The 19,141-nt window shown below is 53.7% G+C and overlaps 1 protein-coding gene across 3 annotated transcripts; it reads left to right on the forward strand.

Moving 5' to 3' along the window:
• Positions 1–879: 879 nt before the first annotated feature.
• On the forward strand, positions 880–18,589 carry LOC144719753 (potassium channel subfamily K member 10-like). 3 transcript variants are annotated; one of them, XM_078595926.1, is made up of 8 exons: positions 880–970; positions 2,280–2,584; positions 3,077–3,194; positions 5,344–5,504; positions 7,122–7,308; positions 11,931–12,073; positions 12,885–13,243; positions 14,000–18,589. In XM_078595926.1, coding segments are annotated over exons 1-8 (1,287 nt in total). In that variant the 5' UTR covers positions 880–969; the 3' UTR covers positions 14,013–18,589. The 3 variants fall into 3 exon arrangements, with proteins under 3 accessions (XP_078452052.1, XP_078452053.1, XP_078452054.1); XM_078595927.1 differs by having other exon boundaries at positions 7,125–7,308; XM_078595928.1 differs by having other exon boundaries at positions 2,280–2,572.
• The last annotated feature ends 552 nt before the right edge of the window (positions 18,590–19,141 follow it).

Here is a 19,141-nt window from a genome sequence, read left to right on the forward strand (position 1 = left end):
AGAGCCTCGAAGGGAATGCATCGAGGGTGCCTTCTGCCTCTCGTGGCATGACAGCCGCTCGACTGCCGGCTTTAATCACAGCTTTCTTCAACAGCTCTTGCCATTCCTGGCGGCTGGGCATGCAGGTGCCAGTATCCGGGCAGCAGCGCTTCATGCTGATTCCTGCCCAATTACAGCGGGTGAGAGAACCCCATCACACCCGGAACATTGGCTGCCACGCCAGGTGGCGGTTCACCAGACTCGCTGAGCATCGACCACACGCGGCATGTGATCGGCCCGCCCGCACCGGGTGGAGTGCCGTGAAATCGCAGCTGGTGGACTTGGGCTGAGCTGGCTATTGGCCGCACCAATGACGCCAGAGGCAGCGGTGACAGCGGCCTCACTTGGCACGCCGTGGCCCCAAGTGACACATCATCAGAAGGACTCTGCTTCGTTTGAACAGTGATCACATTCGCACGACATCTCTGACAGAATTGCAGTTATTTGTGCACCACAGTGCCTTGCCTCACCCCTCCCTTCTGCACCCCAACCTCTAGCTCTCCCCATCTCCCACCATCCCCTCCATCCTCCCCAAGTCCCCTCCCCCCTCTCTCTCTCCCTTTATGCCCCCCCCTCCACTCCCACATCCTCCCCCTCTGCTCTCCATCTCCTCCTCCATAGCAACGGAGTAACGCGTGCTTCGCAGAACCACAATCGTGCGCTCCGACTCGCTCCTGCGCTGCATCCCAAGGGGGTCGCGGAGAAGAGACGCTCACAAACCCCGGATCCTTCACGATGCCGCTCGCTGCGGCCACGGCGCTCTCGCTGCACGCGGCTCCGCGGAGCCGCTCGCTGCGGCGAGCCTCCCGGTGACACCGCTGTGAGCGACTCAGTGTTCGCCTCGCCGGATGCCACTCTCCTCCTCGGTCACTCGTCACCCATCTGCCGGCCCGGAGACACCGACCCTGAGCCAGCGATTCCGCCTACTGGAGTAAGTGCAGCCCCCCCTCCCCTTCCCCTTCTCCCGGTGTCACTGCGGTGCTCGCGTGGGGCTCCCCGTGCCACCGCGAGGGGGTTGGCGTCAGCGGCCACCGCGTGGCTGCGAGCTGCCGGCGACAGGACGCTGCCGGGTGTGTTTCTGAGTGTCGCGGGCTGCTGCGCACATTTTTGGGGGTTTGTTGCCAACGAAGCGGCAGTGACACTGATGCATCGTCGTGTAATTACGGCAGGTGTGTTTTGTTGTGTCCCTTGAGCACGATGTAATTGGCGTGTGTTCATTGCATGCATATCGGGTGGCAGATCTGCACCGTGTCATTGCATGAAGCCGTATGCTGATGGACGATACATTGTGTGTACGTGGTTGCATGGCTACACTCTTGTTCCGAGCATGCCGGAGGTATTGGTCACTTAACGCAGCAAGGCGCACGAGAAGGGAGATGAGAGACTCGCGTTCACTGAGCTCAGAGTCCCGCGTGGCGTGTGGAGGAGGAGAGGGCGCGAGGGAATGGGTCTCGTGGTGACGGAATGGGTCTCGTGGTGACTGTGGTTAGCGGTGACCCGGTCACGCCGCCTCGAAACACCCAGACTGCAGCTGAGCCGTAGTGGCAATTAGAGGCAGAAATGTAGCTCCATCGTACCTGCCTTTCGGGGACACGTGTGCCAGTGCTAATCAGCACACTGTGTCATGTAATGGGGGCTGGTGGATGATACTGCTGAGAGCAATGGACATATTGCTCAGATTGCTCAGATCCCTGCTTTGCCATTAAAGCCGCCCACAACCGCTGCTTCCGCTCCTCATCGCGAGAGCAACACCCAGTTTAGACTTCGCTTTGCCCGATGCATTTGTGAACGTGATCCATAACATCCGATTGGACAGAGTTCGATTGCAATGATGTTGCCGTAACTCATAAGGTCTAAATATAGATTGAGATATTTTAATCAGCGCAAGTGCATTGTGTATTAGTGTGGTCTGAGCCGTCAACAAGACGGATCGCATCAATGATGCTTCTGACGATACATTATGCATTAATGTCACGATTTTAAAAACAAGCGTGTAAGAAAACTCCCCATTATATTATTTACACACCGAAAATGTTGTCAAGTCGAGTAATTTTTTAAAAAAATTGAGCACGTGGTGCCTCTCTGGCAAATACCAGCCACCCAAAGCGCCGTCGCCACTGAGAACACAAACAACGCAAGGGGCTTTAGTGACCGGAGGGAGGCCACGGCGGACGCACCCAGCAGGCAGCACCGAGCCCTCCTGTCACCTCGCCGCTCTCTGCCACTGACCCCCGTGCCAGTGGAGGTCCCATCATGCAGCAGGGCGGCCCCTCCTCGCCTCTCCATCGACTCGCGCGTGACGGTGCTGACCGCCGGCGAGGATGCGGCCGACGGCGGCAGATCGGGCGGCTCGGTGATGAAGCGCAAGACGGTGCTGGCCGTGTTCTTGGTGGTGCTCGCCTACCTGGTGCTCGGCGGGGTCTTGTTCCGCGCTCTGGAGCAGCCGTTCGAGAGCAGCCAGCAGTCGACCGTGGCGGCCGCCAAGGCGGTCTTCCTGAGCCGCCACGGCTGTGTGCCGTCCCACGAGCTGGAGGTGCTCATACAGGTGGCGCGAGCGAGCGGGCGAGCTGCTGCACGTTCACCGCCACCAACGGTGGCACCACCACCACCACCACCACCGCCACCACCACCACCACCACCGCCACCACCACCGCCGCCAAACAGCTTCATTGCCACCAATAGCTCCGTCACTGGGAGTGCCACCACCAGCAACAGCTCCACCATCGGCACAACCGGCATCTTCGGCCCTACCACCTCCTACACCACCGCTACCACCACCGCCATGTGCACCTCGACTACTGCCTCCACCACTGTCGCCTCCACCACCACGACCTTCATCTCCTCTGTCACCACCTACATATACCCACGTTCACAGCCTAGCGCAAGACACACGGCCGGTCTTTGTGTCATCCGTATTGTCATTCTGTGCAGTGGCAAGTGCGTCACAAGCCGATGTATTGTGCGATTGTGAAGGAGCCGAGACTTAGGAGTGAAGCGCGTGACATTTACCCAGGCCCCTTTCCCTTATCCCCAACAGCAAATCTCAGACGCCATCAAGGTTGGGGTCAACCCCATTGGCAATGCTTCCAAGAAATCGAGCCACTGGGACCTGGGAGGAGCCTTCTTCTTTTCGGGAACCGTCATCACGACCATCGGTACCTCTCCGTTTCGTCAGCTCCATCGTTGCGTCAGCACCGACGGTCATCGCCATCCTTCCTTGTGCCACCACCGTCAGTGCGTCACTACATACCCGGAATGAATCCCGTCCACGTTTCACGACTGACGTTGTGTGTGTGTGTGTCACAATCGGCGTGTCACCACCGACTTTATGTCACTGTTATCTGCGCGTCACTGACATCTGGTGCTGTCTTAGGTCGCAGCAGGGAGAACCGCCCTGTCCGAGATTGTGATACCCAAGATAAAGACCATGGAGCTGGGTTCATGTTTATAGACACACACACACACAGTGTGTGTGTGTGTGTGTGGGGAGCGGTAGTGGCACGGTTAGCACCTTGCACGATGAACCCGGCAACCCGGCGACCCGAGATTGATTCCCGTCCACTGCGAAAACCATCTCAAACGGCCTCTCCTATGTTGACTCAGCCTCAAATGAGTACCTGATGCAGTGCAGAAACAATGCCACGCGGGAGACAAAGGCAGCCGGGCGTGGTGCTGGCCACCCACCCCCTCGTGTGCCGTGCTGGCCTTCATAGATGCTCGCGAACAGCACTTGACCCAAAAGGGTTGTTAAGGCTATACGGGGGATCTTTGTCTTTTATAGACAGTGTAGGTGTGTATATGTGTATAGACATTATACATGTGTATACAAGTGGAGACGGTGTATGTGTGTATAGAAACACAGTGCAGGCCATAATAGAGGTGTTTGGGGTAGATCGCATAAATATATAAATGTGTCGTTAAAACCGCCACCACCCGACACAGCCAACTAGCAAGGTTTGTCTCGTAAACAAACCGTGCCAATTCCTTACTAGTTCAGCACACCGCTTGTGTGTTGGAGAGTAAACCCACTACAACATTTACAATTCGAGTCCGACGTTTCGCCAGCCATTACAACCAGCATCATCAGGCGGACGGCCAGAGTTGTGGATGAAATCCTCCTGCTTCAGTGCAGGCGTGCGTACACGTGCGTCGACATCACCCAGTGGTGCTGTCTGTGCATGGGCACACAGGGGCGTGCGTTGTGCCCGCGCGTGTTTCTCGTGACCCCGTGCTGAATGCCGGAGAGCAGATTGTCTGTGGCCTTCGCTTGATCTGAGACGGTGGGGGGGGGGGGCGATGCTGGGGGCTAAGTGGGGAGTAGAGGCGACGAGATGGGATTCCAGGGGGCTCACCGGGAGCGTGATTGAGGAACCGGTGCAGGTGAGGAGGTGTGGGGGTGGGGGTGGGGGGGACAGCGGCGCGGGGCAGTGGTTGGGGGGGGGGGCGAGATTCCGTTTGGGGTGGGGGAGCTTCGCATTCGCTGGCCCCAAACGGAGCAATTCCACCAGTTGGATGACGCTTTAGTACGAAATGTCTATACGGAAGTCCGCAATCGAACGGCGCGTATGTTCCTTACTGCTTGATCTCATATTTCTATTGACATGAATGCTCCCAGATAAGTAATTATGCGGTTTAATGCCATTATACCAGCCGCCACGATAGAGTTTTGTCTATCACCTTAATAATTTATCCTTAGAGATACATATGCATGTCGTGCTAATGAGACCCGGGAACCGTTTTTGTGTTCGTTTAAGTGGATCACTGCGGAGAGATGACACACTTCTCTGCACACTCATCACAGCACGGCTTCACAAATACACTCTGGTCGGATAATGTTTGCTCCATCGGTTCGACACAAAAAGCTTTTCATTTTCCGAGACAAATCCCTGAGTTTTGCCGCTGGGACCCACAGAACAGCCCCGCGTACGGACATGACGGCACATGTCCTGCCAGCTAGCGTTTTAGAGATAGGCGTCAATGCAGTCCGTAGGTTTGTTATACTATTTAACAAATCCACTGGCTTGCAAGGTGGCCAGGCTAATGCAGTACAGCAAATCCGTTCGTGAATCCGTCTGTGAGGATTTTTGAGAAGTGACATCTCCCTCGACGTATATGTGTGAGTTTTCTCCCAGTGCTGAGGCTACCTTCCGTGTGCTAACACCGCTCAAAAAGAAATTGGTCAAACATCACAAACGCAGGGCCTATCCTTACAGTGCTGTTATGCAGACTTTCTCACAGACACATGTGCCCTATCACCGTGACTGGCCCATAATAGCGGTGGTCCTGTCACCCTGGCCTGTGCAGGCTTCGGGAACATCGCTCCAAGCACACAGGGAGGCCGCATCCTGTGCATGGCCTATGCGCTCATCGGCATCCCTCTCTTCGGCATTCTTCTCGCTGGGGTGGGGGACCAGCTGGGCACCATCTTCGGCAAAGGCATCGCCAACATTGAGAAGATATTTGTGGTACGCAAGGGCAGCACTGTGGCTTTAGGTGGTGGCATGGTGGCATGTGTTGCGCTCCGAACCCGGCGACTCGAGTTCAATTCCCCCTAGTGACGATTATCTAAATCGGTCCTGGGCCTCCCCTAGGTCGACTCAGTCTCAAATTACTACCTGGTGCGGTGTGTAAACATCGTCAATCGGGAGAGAAATGCGGCCGAACGTGGTGCTGGCCACCCACCCCCTCGTGTGCCGTGCCGGCCTTCATAGGTGCTCGTCAACAGACTGTTAAGGCTACACGCGGTGTCTTTGTTATAGTGGTGGAGGTGATGTAAAACATACTTATTTAAACAATACTATTTTGTCACAACACATTAACAAGGTCGACACAACGTGTACGAATGCACATTCGGCACACACAATAGTTTAATACTGGCGACACATTTTGTACCCATTAACATTCTCTTTGTTCGATGGCGAATGCATAACTGTGCACGCCTTTGGATGTGTCACCTCTAGCCACGTGGATGCCTTATTTGAACACGGCAGATGAGCAGAGTTGGATGCTGCTGTAATTTGTGGAGTTGTGATTTATCAGCAGCTCCATTGGGAGGGGGGTAGGAGGAGGAGGAGGAAGGAGGAGGAGGGGGCTGCCCTGGGTGAGTAAATCACACGAGCGTGGCGTGTGCTGCTGTCCGCAAGAGCTTAAAGAGAAACACAGTGGGGGAACTGGAGGCATTGATTATTCACATTTACCTTAATGAGACATGCATTGCCTTTAGGGGGGAAAGCTGAATCGAAAACTGCACATACAAAATTAAATATACATTGCAGTGAAATAAAAAAAAACCCCGACATTTCATTATGGATGAGCGTACGACGCATATATTTGTGGCACTGGCGAGAGATGCGTGAATGCTGCCGAGGAGGGGCTCGAAGCAGCCAGTTTGCAGACTCTATCCTGTAATGAGATTCCAGGTTGAGTGGCAGACCCCGGCACCAGGGCAAGGGCCCCCTCCACGAGGCTCCTCGCAGCCCGCGACCCCCCCCCCCCCGGCAGACTGGGAGGAAGGTGTTGACCCACGAGAAAGGAACATCTCATTCCTTCCTCCACCGCCGCCTACCTCAACCAACCATGTTCAGGGACATTAACACGGTGTACAACATTTGAGAAAGAAATCAAAGATAATTTAAAAAAATAAGAAATGTTTTTTTAATGAAGAATTGAGCTCGCCGCTGGCGGGTCAACACAGAACGACAAGCAGCGTGAGCTCAACATCCCTCCCCTTGTTTTCAGTGTGAGCTCTGCTCAGCAAACTGATGATGTAGCCGAACAGTTAAATATTGAACGTGCGGGGAATAAATGAAGGATGCGAATCCGCTCCCACGGTCTCCTATCTGCCTGACATCGACACAGCCCCATTAGCTGCATAACGCGTGCTTGTGCTTAATCAGCGCTCCTCTCTGAAGTGAGACGAAGGGTAGACTCCGTGGCCCTGACAGCATGTAGCACCTGGCCATCGACTGGGACATCTGGAGGCACTGTCACTGCTCGCTGCTGGAGTGCATATCGCCGATTTGCGACGTCCATAACGGTGCTCTGTTGTTGCCATCTTGTTTCGCTCTTCTGTTTTGCGCCAGAAGCGGAAGATCAGCCAGACGCGAGTTCGTGTCATGTCCACCGTCGTCTTTGTCTTGGCCGGCTGCGTGCTGTTTGTGGCCGTGCCAGCGGCCATTTTCATGCGCACCGAGGGTTGGAGCTCCCTGGAGGCCATCTACTTTGTGGTCACCACCCTCACCACCATTGGGTTCGGAGACTTCGTGGCAGGTGAGTGGTGTCGGCTGGTCTGCTCGCTGGGCGGGTCCGGGTGTCCCTCCCTGATCATGAACTCGGTTGACCCCCGCGTGTGTGTTGGGTCGGCTTGTGCGATACCGCGGCGCCTTGGCAGCAAGAAGCCGCTTCTGAGGATCCAAGCTCCTCCTGCTTAAGCCGCCCATGGTGCTGGGCCATGGATGTTGCGCTGAGGTGCACATTGTGTGGATATGTGCTGAGATGCCTCTCCGTTCATGCAAGCCATTGTCAAGCTGTGCACAAAATCCGAGGACCGTTCTTAAACTCGAAATGGCTGTATCCTACACAATGGCACCAATTACGGCGACAGTTTTTTTATTCTTATTCTTAAATATTTAATAATTCCTGATCTAACTCGAAAGTCAGCACGTTGCCATGCTGCAAGCCTGGTGCGGTGGCATTGCATTGTTAAAGTGAGCTGGCTGGAGCACTGGTTTTGTCTGCGCGCACACCGCTTGGGGGACAGAATTTGTCTCGTTGAGACACCCCGTGCCTCGGGAGAGCGGCTGCCATTCGACTGCCAGGGCGGGATGGGCACCCCCTTCACAGTCCCCCCCTGGAGCCGCACACACAAAACGCTCAACGCGTAGAAGTGGATCTCTGATAGCCCCCCCCCCCCCCCCCCGTGCGCTCTGAAGGTTACTTTACGCTTTTAACTCTGCTCCAGTGGCCAAATGAGCCGCTCTGCACCTGATGACGGTTATGTAACGGTAGCCTTGGCCGGCAAGCGGTGCTTAATGTCGTGCATATTTTTCGCCCCCCACCACTCAATAACAATAACGTCCTCGCTCGTGTTTGAAACGGCAGCGTCACCCGATAAAAAGACAAACGATTTGACGTGTCCTGCTGTCCTCAAAGAGGCCCGGACGCATTTGACCCCAATCCCACTGATGCGACCCCCCCCCCCCCTGCCCCCACCCCGAGTGCAGCTGGTTGGTGTTTTATTGATGGGCACTGACTTCAAGCAAAAGCCATCATCATGTTGCTTTATACTACGCAGTTGCTTTAGTAAATATCGTCCATGTCCCGTTTTGTGTATATGTCCGTTGAACTTCTTTCGCACCGTACGTCGCCAACTGTATTCATCGGAGGTGCGGGGGAAGGACGACAGACTCAGCACAACAGTCAGTTCTAAAGAAATGAGTTTTCAATCGAGATGACGATTTGAAAGTGCACAGCTCCAGTGGCTTCCTCGTGACGGAAGGAAGAGCGTTCCAGATGGCCGCAGACGCGCATCTGAAAGCGCGCAATGCAGTGGGGACCGTCTTTGTTCGATGACCAGCCTTTGAAAGCCTTGCGAAAGATGATGACATTTTGAGTCAGGGGTTCCACCAATGATTTTCTTAACCCTTTCCAACCAAGGGTGGAAGTGTTTACGATGCGTCGACTCGGTCCGTTCGTTGGACTGTCCATCCATACACGGTGGGGGGAGTGGGGGCATGACAACTCTCATAAAATGCATTCAATATGAACCCAAACTTTGGTATAAAGTTGTGTCGCTATTAGGGACTTAACCCTTTTGGAAAAATAGCTACATCGATCAGACGGTTGTCGACAACCTAAGAGATACAACGCCGCATTGAGGGGGCCCGCCTCGGCATCCCGGCTGAGGCGCACCTTCCCGGGCAGGGCCACGATCCGAGCCCAGCGGCCTCATCGTGCCCTATGGATGTGCCGCTTCTTTCCCCGCACAAAATACTTACGAGGACAACTCCGTTTCGAAAAGCGTCGCGTAATCCGCTGTCATAATGCCGATGAACGTTTCAAACGTTGGCACAGGCGTCGACGTAGCGATGGCTCCCTGCTCGAGATGCCCAGGGGAGAGAGATGGAAGTTGTCCCGCGGCCTGTTTTGCTGCCCTGCCTCTGCCTGCCACCCACCATCGTTGCCGTCTGTGCTGAAACGGCAGCGGCAACGAAGGGCTCCCTCGCCATTCCACGGTGCCCATCCGAGTGTGGGGATGTGACATTGGTCTACGGGGCCCAGTGTCGGCCGCCTCGCTCAAGCCCCGAGCCTCCGATCTCCAGAGATCATCCATCATAGAGGGTTTTTTTGTTGGGTTAGATCGCGTAAATGTATAAATGTGTCGTTAAAACTCGCCACCACTCGACACAGCCAACTGGGAAGGGTTGTCACGTAAACAGAACGTGCCAATTCGTCACTAGTACAGCACACCGGTGTGTTGGAGAGCCAAGCCACATTTACAATCCAGTAATTACAACCAGCTTCATCAGGCGACACAGCCAGATTTGTGGAGAAGTCCACCTGTTTCCCGACAAATGTTTGCCCGGAGGATGTTGGTGGGTCCAGGGTGGTGCGAGGGTGAGAGCCCTTCTCCCCAGCATCGGCACAAGGAGTCACGGATCGGCCCGTGAAGCATTCAAAAGGGCGACATCATGTGGATGCTGACAAGGGAGCGACCTAGCCTTTTTGTTTTTAAGGCAGCAAAGGTCATTCACTACCAGGGCATGGAAACATGACAAAGGTGCCGTTGGGGGCTGTGTGGCAGCCGTGAAAGATGCAACGTGTTTCATGGCACCTGTGGGAACAGATTGTGATGACCTTGCGTGTGAATGTCCCACCAGCGGTCCTCACTGGGGACAGGACAATGCTTAAAATAAAAAAAACAAACACTTAAGGTGATTACATTTACCGGAAAAACGCAAGTGTATTGTTCGCAACACATCCATGCTTCCTGTAACATCTGAAGCTGTCAATTTTTCGTGCCATAAACGTATATTACCGGCCACCTTAGCCTCCAAAAGTCATCGATCATTCCCAATGCGTTTATTCAATTGCACGCAGAAAAGTTGCCTCAAATGTTAATATGCTGAGTGCATTCATGCCAACATTCGGTGCGATGCTATGGACTTTGAATTCCACCATACTTTACTCAGTACACGGTATGAGGATAGTGACGCGTTCTTTCCACACGCTGTTGATGTATCCCTTTGGCTGTGCAAGGCGGAGCACTGGTGTCAAACGCAGGCATGGTTGGGCCTCCCCATCAATAATTAAACACTCTCACATTGGAATCGCACGTAATATCTTGAAATGTGTCGCATTTTGATGCATTACTTCACGTGCGCGCTTAGTAATTGATGAATTCTAATTTGATACTGCGGAATGGCTAGGTGTGGTGTGTAGTGGGGGAGAGTTGCTGGTTCAGTAATCATGAGCCATTCCGTCTCAGCACATAATTAAGAGCCATCTATTATCAGCCATAAAAGCACAGTGTGTTCAGCCATGCCGGCCTCGCTACCAGGGTGGTGGGAACGGGCTGTGGTGAGAGCACTGGCTGTTGTGGTGAGCCCTGAGTGTTGTGGTGAGACCCCTGGGTGTTGTGGTGAGACCCCTGGGTGTTGTGGTAAGGGCCCTGAGTGTTGTGGTGATCCCTGAGTGTTGTGGTGAGCCCTGAGTGTTGTGGTGAGACCTGAGTGTTGTGGTGAGACCTGAGTGTTGTGGTGAGACCTGAGTGTTGTGGTGAGCCCTGAGTGTTGTGGTGAGACCCCTGGCTGTTGTGGTGAGACCCCTGGCTGTTGTGGTGAGCCCTGAGTGTTGTGGTGAGCCCTGAGTGTTGTGGTGAGCCCTGAGTGTTGTGGTGAGCCCTGAGTGTTGTGGTGAGCCCTGAGTGTTGTGGTGAGCCCTGAGTGTTGTGGTGAGCCCTGAGTGTTGTGGTGAGCCCTGAGTGTTGTGGTGAGCCCTGAGTGTTGTGGTGAGGGCCCTGGTTGTTGTGGTGAGCCTTGAATGTTGTGGTGAGCCCTGAGTGTTGTGGTGAGCCCTGAGAGTTGTGGTGAGAGCCCTGGCTGTTGTGGTGAGAGCCCTGGCTGTTGTGGTGAGAGCCCTGGCTGTTGTGGTGAGCCCTGGTTGTTGTGGTGAGCCCTGGTTGTTGTGGTGAGCCCTGAGTGTTGTGGTGAGCCCTGAGTGTTGTGGTGAGCCCTGAGTGTTGTGGTGAGCCCTGGCTGTTGTGGTGAGCCCTGAGTGTTGTGGTGAGAGCCCTATGTGTTGTGGTGAGCCCTGGCTGTTGTGGTGAGCCCTGGCTGTTGTGGTGAGCCCTGAGTGTTGTGGTGAGCCCTGAGTGTTGTGGTGAGCCCTGGGTGTTGTGGTGAGCCCTGGGTGTTGTGGTGAGAGCCCTGGCTGTTGTGGTGAGAGCCCTGGCTGTTGTGGTGAGAGCCCTGGCTGTTGTGGTGAGCCCTGGCTGTTGTGGTGAGCCCTGGCTGTTGTGGTGAGCCCTGAGTGTTGTGGTGAGAGCCCTGAGTGTTGTGGTGAGCCCTGGGTGTTGTGGTGAGCCCTGGGTGTTGTGGTGAGACCCCTGGCTGTTGTGGTGAGCCTTGAGTATTGTGGTGGGACCCTTGGGCGTTGTGGTGAGACCCCTGGGTGTTGTGGTGAGCCCTGAGTGTTGCGGTGAGGGCCTTGAGTGTTGTGGTGAGCCCTGAGTGTTGTGGTGAGCCCCTGGCTGTTGTGGTGAGACCCCTGGCTGTTGTGGTGAGACCCCTGGCTGTTGTGGTGAGACCCCTGGCTGTTGTGGTGAGACCCCTGGCTGTTGTGGTGAGACCCCTGGCTGTTGTGGTGAGACCCCTGGCTGTTGTCTGCTGTAGGTGGAGATGCGGACATTGAATACAGCGAGTGGTACAAGCCTCTCGTCTGGTTCTGGATCCTGGTGGGGCTGGCATACTTCGCTGCGGTGCTCAGCATGATCGGATACTGGCTGCACGCTCTCTCGCGGCGCACCAAGAAGGAGGTGAGGCTGGAACGTGGAGCCGGGGGGGGGGGAGATGAGGGGAGTGGTGAGGTGGGAGGTGAAGTCAGAATGGGGCCTTGGGGGAATCTTTCCTTTAATCCGGGAATATTCCTCCTGCCACAGCAAGACCGTGCCTTGTTGCTCGATCCAGGCTTGTCCTGTTGGCCTGATTTGTGGATAATTGCACGTGTTAACAGAGGCACCATCTTCATGTCCTTGCCTGTTGGACATGACAATAACGTTTACCGGACGTGATCCTAAAACAGGGCAAACGGATCACGAGGAGAATAACCAGTGACGGGCGCTTAATCTCGGCGCTGTCGTGATCGCAGCGTCGCTGGGTGCCGGGAGAGGCTCCGATGGCTTTCTGCAAAGTGTGCGTGGATCAGACCAAATGAGCACGGACACCTCCTGCTGCCGCTTGTTCGGACGGCAAATGAGAACCCCTCGTAGCCTTCGTCGATTCTAATCTCGCCTGGGTTCACTCCTCGGCCCTGGGGTTGACGAGAGCCACTTGAAGCCAATTACAAGCTGCTCTGGAGCAGCTGGCACGAGCTGCGGGAGGACGTCGGTGATGGTCGCGCTGTGTGCGTGGCGCGGCTGGTGGATGAGACAGAAATTCCACTTGCCACCAGATGCGACAGAGCTCATTCAGAGCCAGACGGCGTCTCACTGCTGTGTGTGTGTGTCTATGTGCACGTGTGTGTGTGTGTGTGCGTCTACGTCAGTATGTGTGTGTGTGTTGGGGCCTGTGTTTGTGCGGTGGTGGTGGTGGGTGGGATCCGTGTCTTTGTGTGTGCATGCCCGCCAGGTGGGAGAGTTCACGGCGCAGGCTGCCGAGTGGAAAGCCAGCGTGGCAGCCGAGCTGAAGCAGACGCGCCGTCGGCTGAGCGTGGAGATTCACGAGCGGCTTCAGCGAGTGGGCAGCAGCAGCAGCAGCAGCTCACGGCGGCGAGCCAACGACGTGCTGCGCCGCCACTCCATGGACGTGCTCACGGCGCAGAAGCGCGGCTCCTTCTCGCTCGCCCCCAAGGCCGGCTCGGCCGACGGAATTTCGTCGGCCACGTCGCTCGCCAACGGGCAGGCGATTGGCATCACCCACGGCAACAAGCTTCTGCTGCCAAACGGGCACTGCCTGCCCGGGGCTCGCCTGGAGAAGCGCTACTCCAGGTGGGAGGGCACACGCCCGCAGATGCACAAACGCCCGCACACGTGGACGGGAATGCGCGCGCGCGCGGCTTGCACGCGAAGACAAGCATGCACACACCCACACAAACAGGCGCTACATTCAGAACGCGTACACCGTTACACATAATCACACACACACCCATACATGTACAAAACAAAGATAGAGATCCCACGTGAAGCCTTAGCAGACTGTTGGGGCAAGTGCTGTTAGCGAGCACCTATGAAGGGGTGGCCAGCACCACGCCCAGCCGCCTTTGTCTCCCCAGTGGCGATGTTTTTACATACCGCACCAGGTACTGAGTCGACCGAGGTGAGGGCACGATTCAGATACTCGCCACTGATGTTGGCCGTGAGTGGGAATCGAACCCAGGTCACCGGGTTCGTAGCACAGCGAGATAACCGCTAAGCTACCGCTCCCCATATTGTTGTACAACACATGTACACACACAACACGTTCACTACACACCAGCATATGCACTATGACACTCCAAGGACACCACGACACCAAATACGTACATTTGCACATGTATACCATACACTACAAATATACACCACATACCACAGGCACCACACACATGAGCTTATCACACACCACACACACCTATAAGGCATCCTGTTCAAATGCAAGATGACTTTGGATATCAAATTGTGCTTATCATAGCATACTGTGTAAATAGGACGGGCTGTGTTTAAGTGAATGGGTGTTTCAATGTAACTGTTTGTCCTTTCTGCCTGCAGCCCATTCACATGACCTCCAACCTCCAGTTGAGGAATTGACAAATCAATCTATTACTCTGAAGCAAAGGCTGACTCGGGGCTTTTGGAACGCAGTGTCTAAGGGTACAAATAAAAAAAGACCCTGACTCGCAAAGAGAAGTGTACGGAGTCGGGCCGCTCACGTGCCACATCGGGTCAAGCTACTGTGCATGCACTTTGTTGCCAATAATCACTGCAACTACCTGGAGAAAGGACGACAGCTCCTGCGAAGCGCCAACTTGAAGGGTCTTCTTCCACCCCTGCTGCCGCTGCTCACGAATGGACGCGGGTTCCCAGTGCTAGAGGGCAGCTGTGATATCACTGAACCGTTCTGGAGAAAAAGGAAGAGAGGGGTGCACAACGCGAGGGTCTGGGAGGAAGCCTCACCGTGTCGGTTAAAACAAAGACATGATTACACGTTCTGTTCATAGCCATGTATGCAATGTACGCTGTTATTGTGTGCATGAGTCGCGTGCATCGCTGTCACCTGGTGGATGTTCACGTGCGAGGAGGGAAGTTATTTGTATGGAAATCAGGGCTCCCTGCTCGCGTCGCAAGTAAAGAATGCAGCCGAGATGGCTGCTTTGCACTTGCGATGCCCCTTGCGAGGCTTCCAGCGTACCGGGCTGTCTGTGATGCGATTCCTTGGTCGGCTCGGGATTTAATTGAAAGAGCTTGATGCTCTGTTGGTGGACTAGCTTTCAGGCCACAGTACTTCAGAGTGCATCGAATGGACCCGGATGTCGGAGATAATTTTGTTGAAACAAGGTGCTAAATTTGTTGTTGTTCCTGCCATCTGCAGTTGGTGCACGTTATGTAATGCATGAAACATCAATGGCTGCCCCATGCGCAATGTTGGGAGGCAAAACATGAGAATTGTTTGCATGCAAAAACTTATTGCGTTCTGGCCCCATGTCTGCTATGAGCAGCAACACGTGGTGTAGGGCATGGGCCAGAGTCATGGTAGTTTACACAGGGACCACAGTGAACACACGAGCGGTGGTTAACACACAGGCCATGGTGTGCACAAGAGGCCACGCCGGTTATGGTGTACACAACCAGTTGCTGTGTGCACATCATCGGATTGTACATTAGGGCTGTGGTGTATGTTCTTGGCCAAGAAGAGTGTTGTGTCACAGAATTAAATTATGTCACAGGCAGGACAATACGCCTCGGGTATTCTGTAAATGATCGCTGGCCAGCTAAGTTGTGGTACAAAGGCTAAGGGATCAATAGAGGGACGTTAGCACCCAGGATAACCTGGCACACCTGGGGCGGAGGGCAGAGGTCAATGCCCGCACTCTTATTACGAGTCACACGATGCCGAAATGCAATTAGGCTCATAAATTGCTTGAAGTGCTCGGGCGTAAAATTTTACAGGAACAATAAAATGTGAACTCGGTGGAGGTTCAGGCAGGCGCACATTTTGCTTTTGGCAGAACTGACTTCTGGCTCTTTCCTCAAAGGGGGGGGGTGTTCCTTCCTCCTGGCCAGCAGATCTAACCCCTTCGTCCCATAGGGCTTGTGTCTGCACGTGCCATGGTTTGCAATGCTGTGAATAGCCATGCTTTAAACATGAGCGTATTGTCAGGAAAAACAGATAGAGTGTGAGATGGGAAACAATCCTGAATTCCTCAATGTGGCTGATGCGAGCCATGATCTTGGACATGCCAATGCCGCCATCTTTGAGATTAAACAGAATATTTATAGTACTGCACACCAAGTGGCTCTTAGTTGAAACACTGTATATATTACTAACTGACATTGATTGCAAAGCATTGTATCAAACAAAAGAACTGCCGGGATTTTCCATGCTGTAATTTTATGCGAAGTTCTTCAGCTTTTCCAACAAACCGTATAAAATCAGCCCGATTTAAAAAATTAAATATAGAATGTAATCTTAATCACATATTGGCCTCATTGGCCACCGAGCGGCACTCAATGGTCAAAAAGCCCTCTTTTGTGCCGTTAAGCTGAACGGCGTCACCGGGTAAGCTGTGTCAGGAGTCGTTCAGGTTGGGACTTTCGGAACTTGTTTATTAGATATCCTGCCTTGTATCTCCTTCCTATCCTGACGGAAAATCTCCCTGTGTCCTGCTTCTAACCGCCCCTCAGTGACACCCCCTCCCCCCTCCAATGCCTGCCGAGACGACAGGTAACATGGTAAGAGCGGTGCTTTAAAGCCCCAATAGAGATGGAAGCACATTGTGCTCTTTTATATTATACTGTATGCCAGATAAATATGTTAACAGGTCATATATTATACACGCGTAACCGAAATAGCTTGTTATTCCTCCAGGGTCAAGTTATTTTAAAGCAAAAAAACCCTGCTTCTTCAGCACTGTGTGCTGCGATGGATGGTAGCATCCCGAGACAGACAGAAAGAGGCTATACATCCTGAGCTTCAATCGCGGAGCCAGGATTTTCAGGTAAGGGGGTGGGGGGGGGGCAACCCCTCCAGCAATGAAAAATGATGGAGGAGTTATAAATAAGTAAGGACTTGTCCCTTGCTTTTTATTCGACGCGTGTGCGGCGATGGCGCAGCCATCGATCGAGGATCGAATTCGAACCGCGTTGTGTGATCGGCATCGCGCTCGCTGAAGGTGAATGCCTTCAGGGAAGTCGTGTACTGGATACGCGACTGCGCACAATTATGTGAGTCACTTATAACCGCTTTGCCGTTACTTATTGCCAATTATGGACTCACACTATTGTCCTATCATCTCATAGAGTCCCTGGCCACGTGATAATATGCTACACAGTGGCAGTGGGGTGTCACAAAATGCTGATTTATCACTCCTAAACCCCACTGATCCGATCGAAATTAGGGATTTCGATCGGATCATTGGGGGGGCACATGCCACCCTCCCCCCCACCGGCTCGGCTTGCCACCGGAGGTAACGCCCTGGTGAGCGGCAACCATCCCGCTGCGTTCTCATCGATGTTGGTGGCATGGCGAGAGGACCCCGATATTGATTCGGTGGCGCAGAGAGAGAGAGAGAGCGTGTGCCTGGAACCCCGCGGTGTGGGTGCCGAGATGCTTTCCATTTGCAGGGGGCGAGCGCCAGTGCCGATGCAACTGGCTTCACGCACGAGTCGTGGTGACGGTCGTTGGGGTGTACCCGGTGTCGTGCATGGGGAGTGTACACACGTGTGAGGCGGTAACAGGATGCGTTGCGTGTTCGTGTGTGTCGCATCATGCGTGCGCGTGTGTGCGTGTGTTGTCCGTCATTCTGTGCGCGAGTGTGTGTGTGTGCACATAGGCTGGCACAAGCGCCACGATGACATCACCGTCAAATGGGGGGTTGTTGTTGTTATCGTTGTGTGCATTGTATCATGCTGTGCCCGTGCGTTTGTGGCGCATCATGCTATGCGCGCATGTGTGTACCATCATGGTATGCGCGTGCGTGCGTTTATGGCGTTCTTCATGGGGTGTGTGTGAGTGTGTTATTCATCATCAAGTGTGAGTGTACGGTACATCATGATTTATGTGATATGTGGTAAGCAACACTTCGATTCTCCACCATGGCTAACATCACTGGCGATGAGTTGAATCAGCCCTCAACTCGATCGATGCAACCTTTAAAGGAGTATCTTGTGCAATGTGTAAAACATCAGTAATGGGGAGACAAAGGTGACCAGGAATGGTGCTGTCCACACGGCCGCCCGCGTGCCGTGTCGGCTTCAGTAGGTGCTGGCTAGCAACACTTGATGATACAGCTGGTCTGTAGAGTTGGGTCTTTGTGTTGCGTCATGCCGTGTGTGTGTGTGTGTTCGTAGCTCATCCTGTCATGGTAGCGCAGTGGTTGTAAATCCAGTGACCTGAACAAAAATTCCCAGCTATGGCTAACATCAGTAGGAAGTGATACATGAACCAGTCTGGGCCTCCCCTAGTTTGACTCAGCCCTAAATGAGTACCTGGTGTGGCGTGCAACATCAGCACTGCGGAGACAATGGAAGCCAGGCGTGGTATTGGCCACCATGCTCCTCATTGCTGCGCCAGGCTTCCTAACTTTCGTCTGTTACAGGATATACAGGACATCTCTGCTTCGTGTGTGGTGTGTCATGCCATGTGTGTGTATGGTGTATTATACATGCATTTGTGTGTGCTGTCTGGGTGTGAGGTGCTCACCAACAGCACTTGCCCCAACACTCTGTTAAGGCTATACGGGGGATATTTGACTTCATGCCCTGTGTGTGGTGTGCATGGTGTGTGTGCTGCGTGGATGTGGTGTCATCACAATGTGTGGCGTGTGTGTGCACGTGCGCATGTGTGGTGTGCGGTACCGCGTTAATGTGCTTCGTGTCATTATGCCCATGCATGTGTTTTTTATTTTTTTTTGGGGAGAGGTGATGCCGCATGTTGCAAGGTGGTGCAATGGGACTGCATTGTGGGCCCTGCGTGGCCGGGTTAGAGGTCCTGTCTATTGTGTGAGCAGTGGCCACAATCTCCGGTTAAAAATGAGAATTGCTTTCATGTATGATTGCAACAAGAATGTATCATATATTATGTTTATAATCACAAAAGTATTATATATATAATAGGTTTAATAAAACAAAGTTCAATATTTATCCTTGCTCATCTCCCTTGCCATTATTCTGTGGACTCGCCAAGAAATGTTGTAGCTGTCAGATGCATAATGCCATCGTCGCTCTGTAATGTCAGTCAAGCCAGCAAATGCTCCACGGTATTGCCCAAAGATGCGGGCAGCTGCACACACCACAGGTGGTGCTGAGCGAGGGTCGCATCGTGAACAATAAAAGCAATTCTTATTCAATGACTGCCACGCCATTAAGAGCCAAAAATCCCCACAGCGATAGCATTCTGATTCAGCAGCAGCGTCAGCAATGGTGGGAGCGCAAGGCGTGGGGGTTGGGTGTGGGTGTGAGGTTTGGTTGTGAGGTGTGCAAGTGGGATGTGAGTGGAGGGTGTGGGTGTAAGTTATGGATGGAGGGTGTGTTGGTGTGAGGCGTTGGATGTGCGTGTAGCGTGTGGAAGTGAGGTGTGGGATGTGGATGTGGACCAGACCCGAGACCCACGTGGGAACAGTCATTATCACTGCAGCAATTATCCAGCTTAACCAGTTTGTGTATGATACTCATCCCTGTTTTGTTTGGTTTAAT

This window comes from Lampetra planeri, chromosome 7 (genome assembly GCF_965212315.1).
Source record: "Lampetra planeri chromosome 7, kcLamPlan1.2.h2, whole genome shotgun sequence".
Taxonomy (NCBI): domain Eukaryota; kingdom Metazoa; phylum Chordata; class Hyperoartia; order Petromyzontiformes; family Petromyzontidae; genus Lampetra; species Lampetra planeri.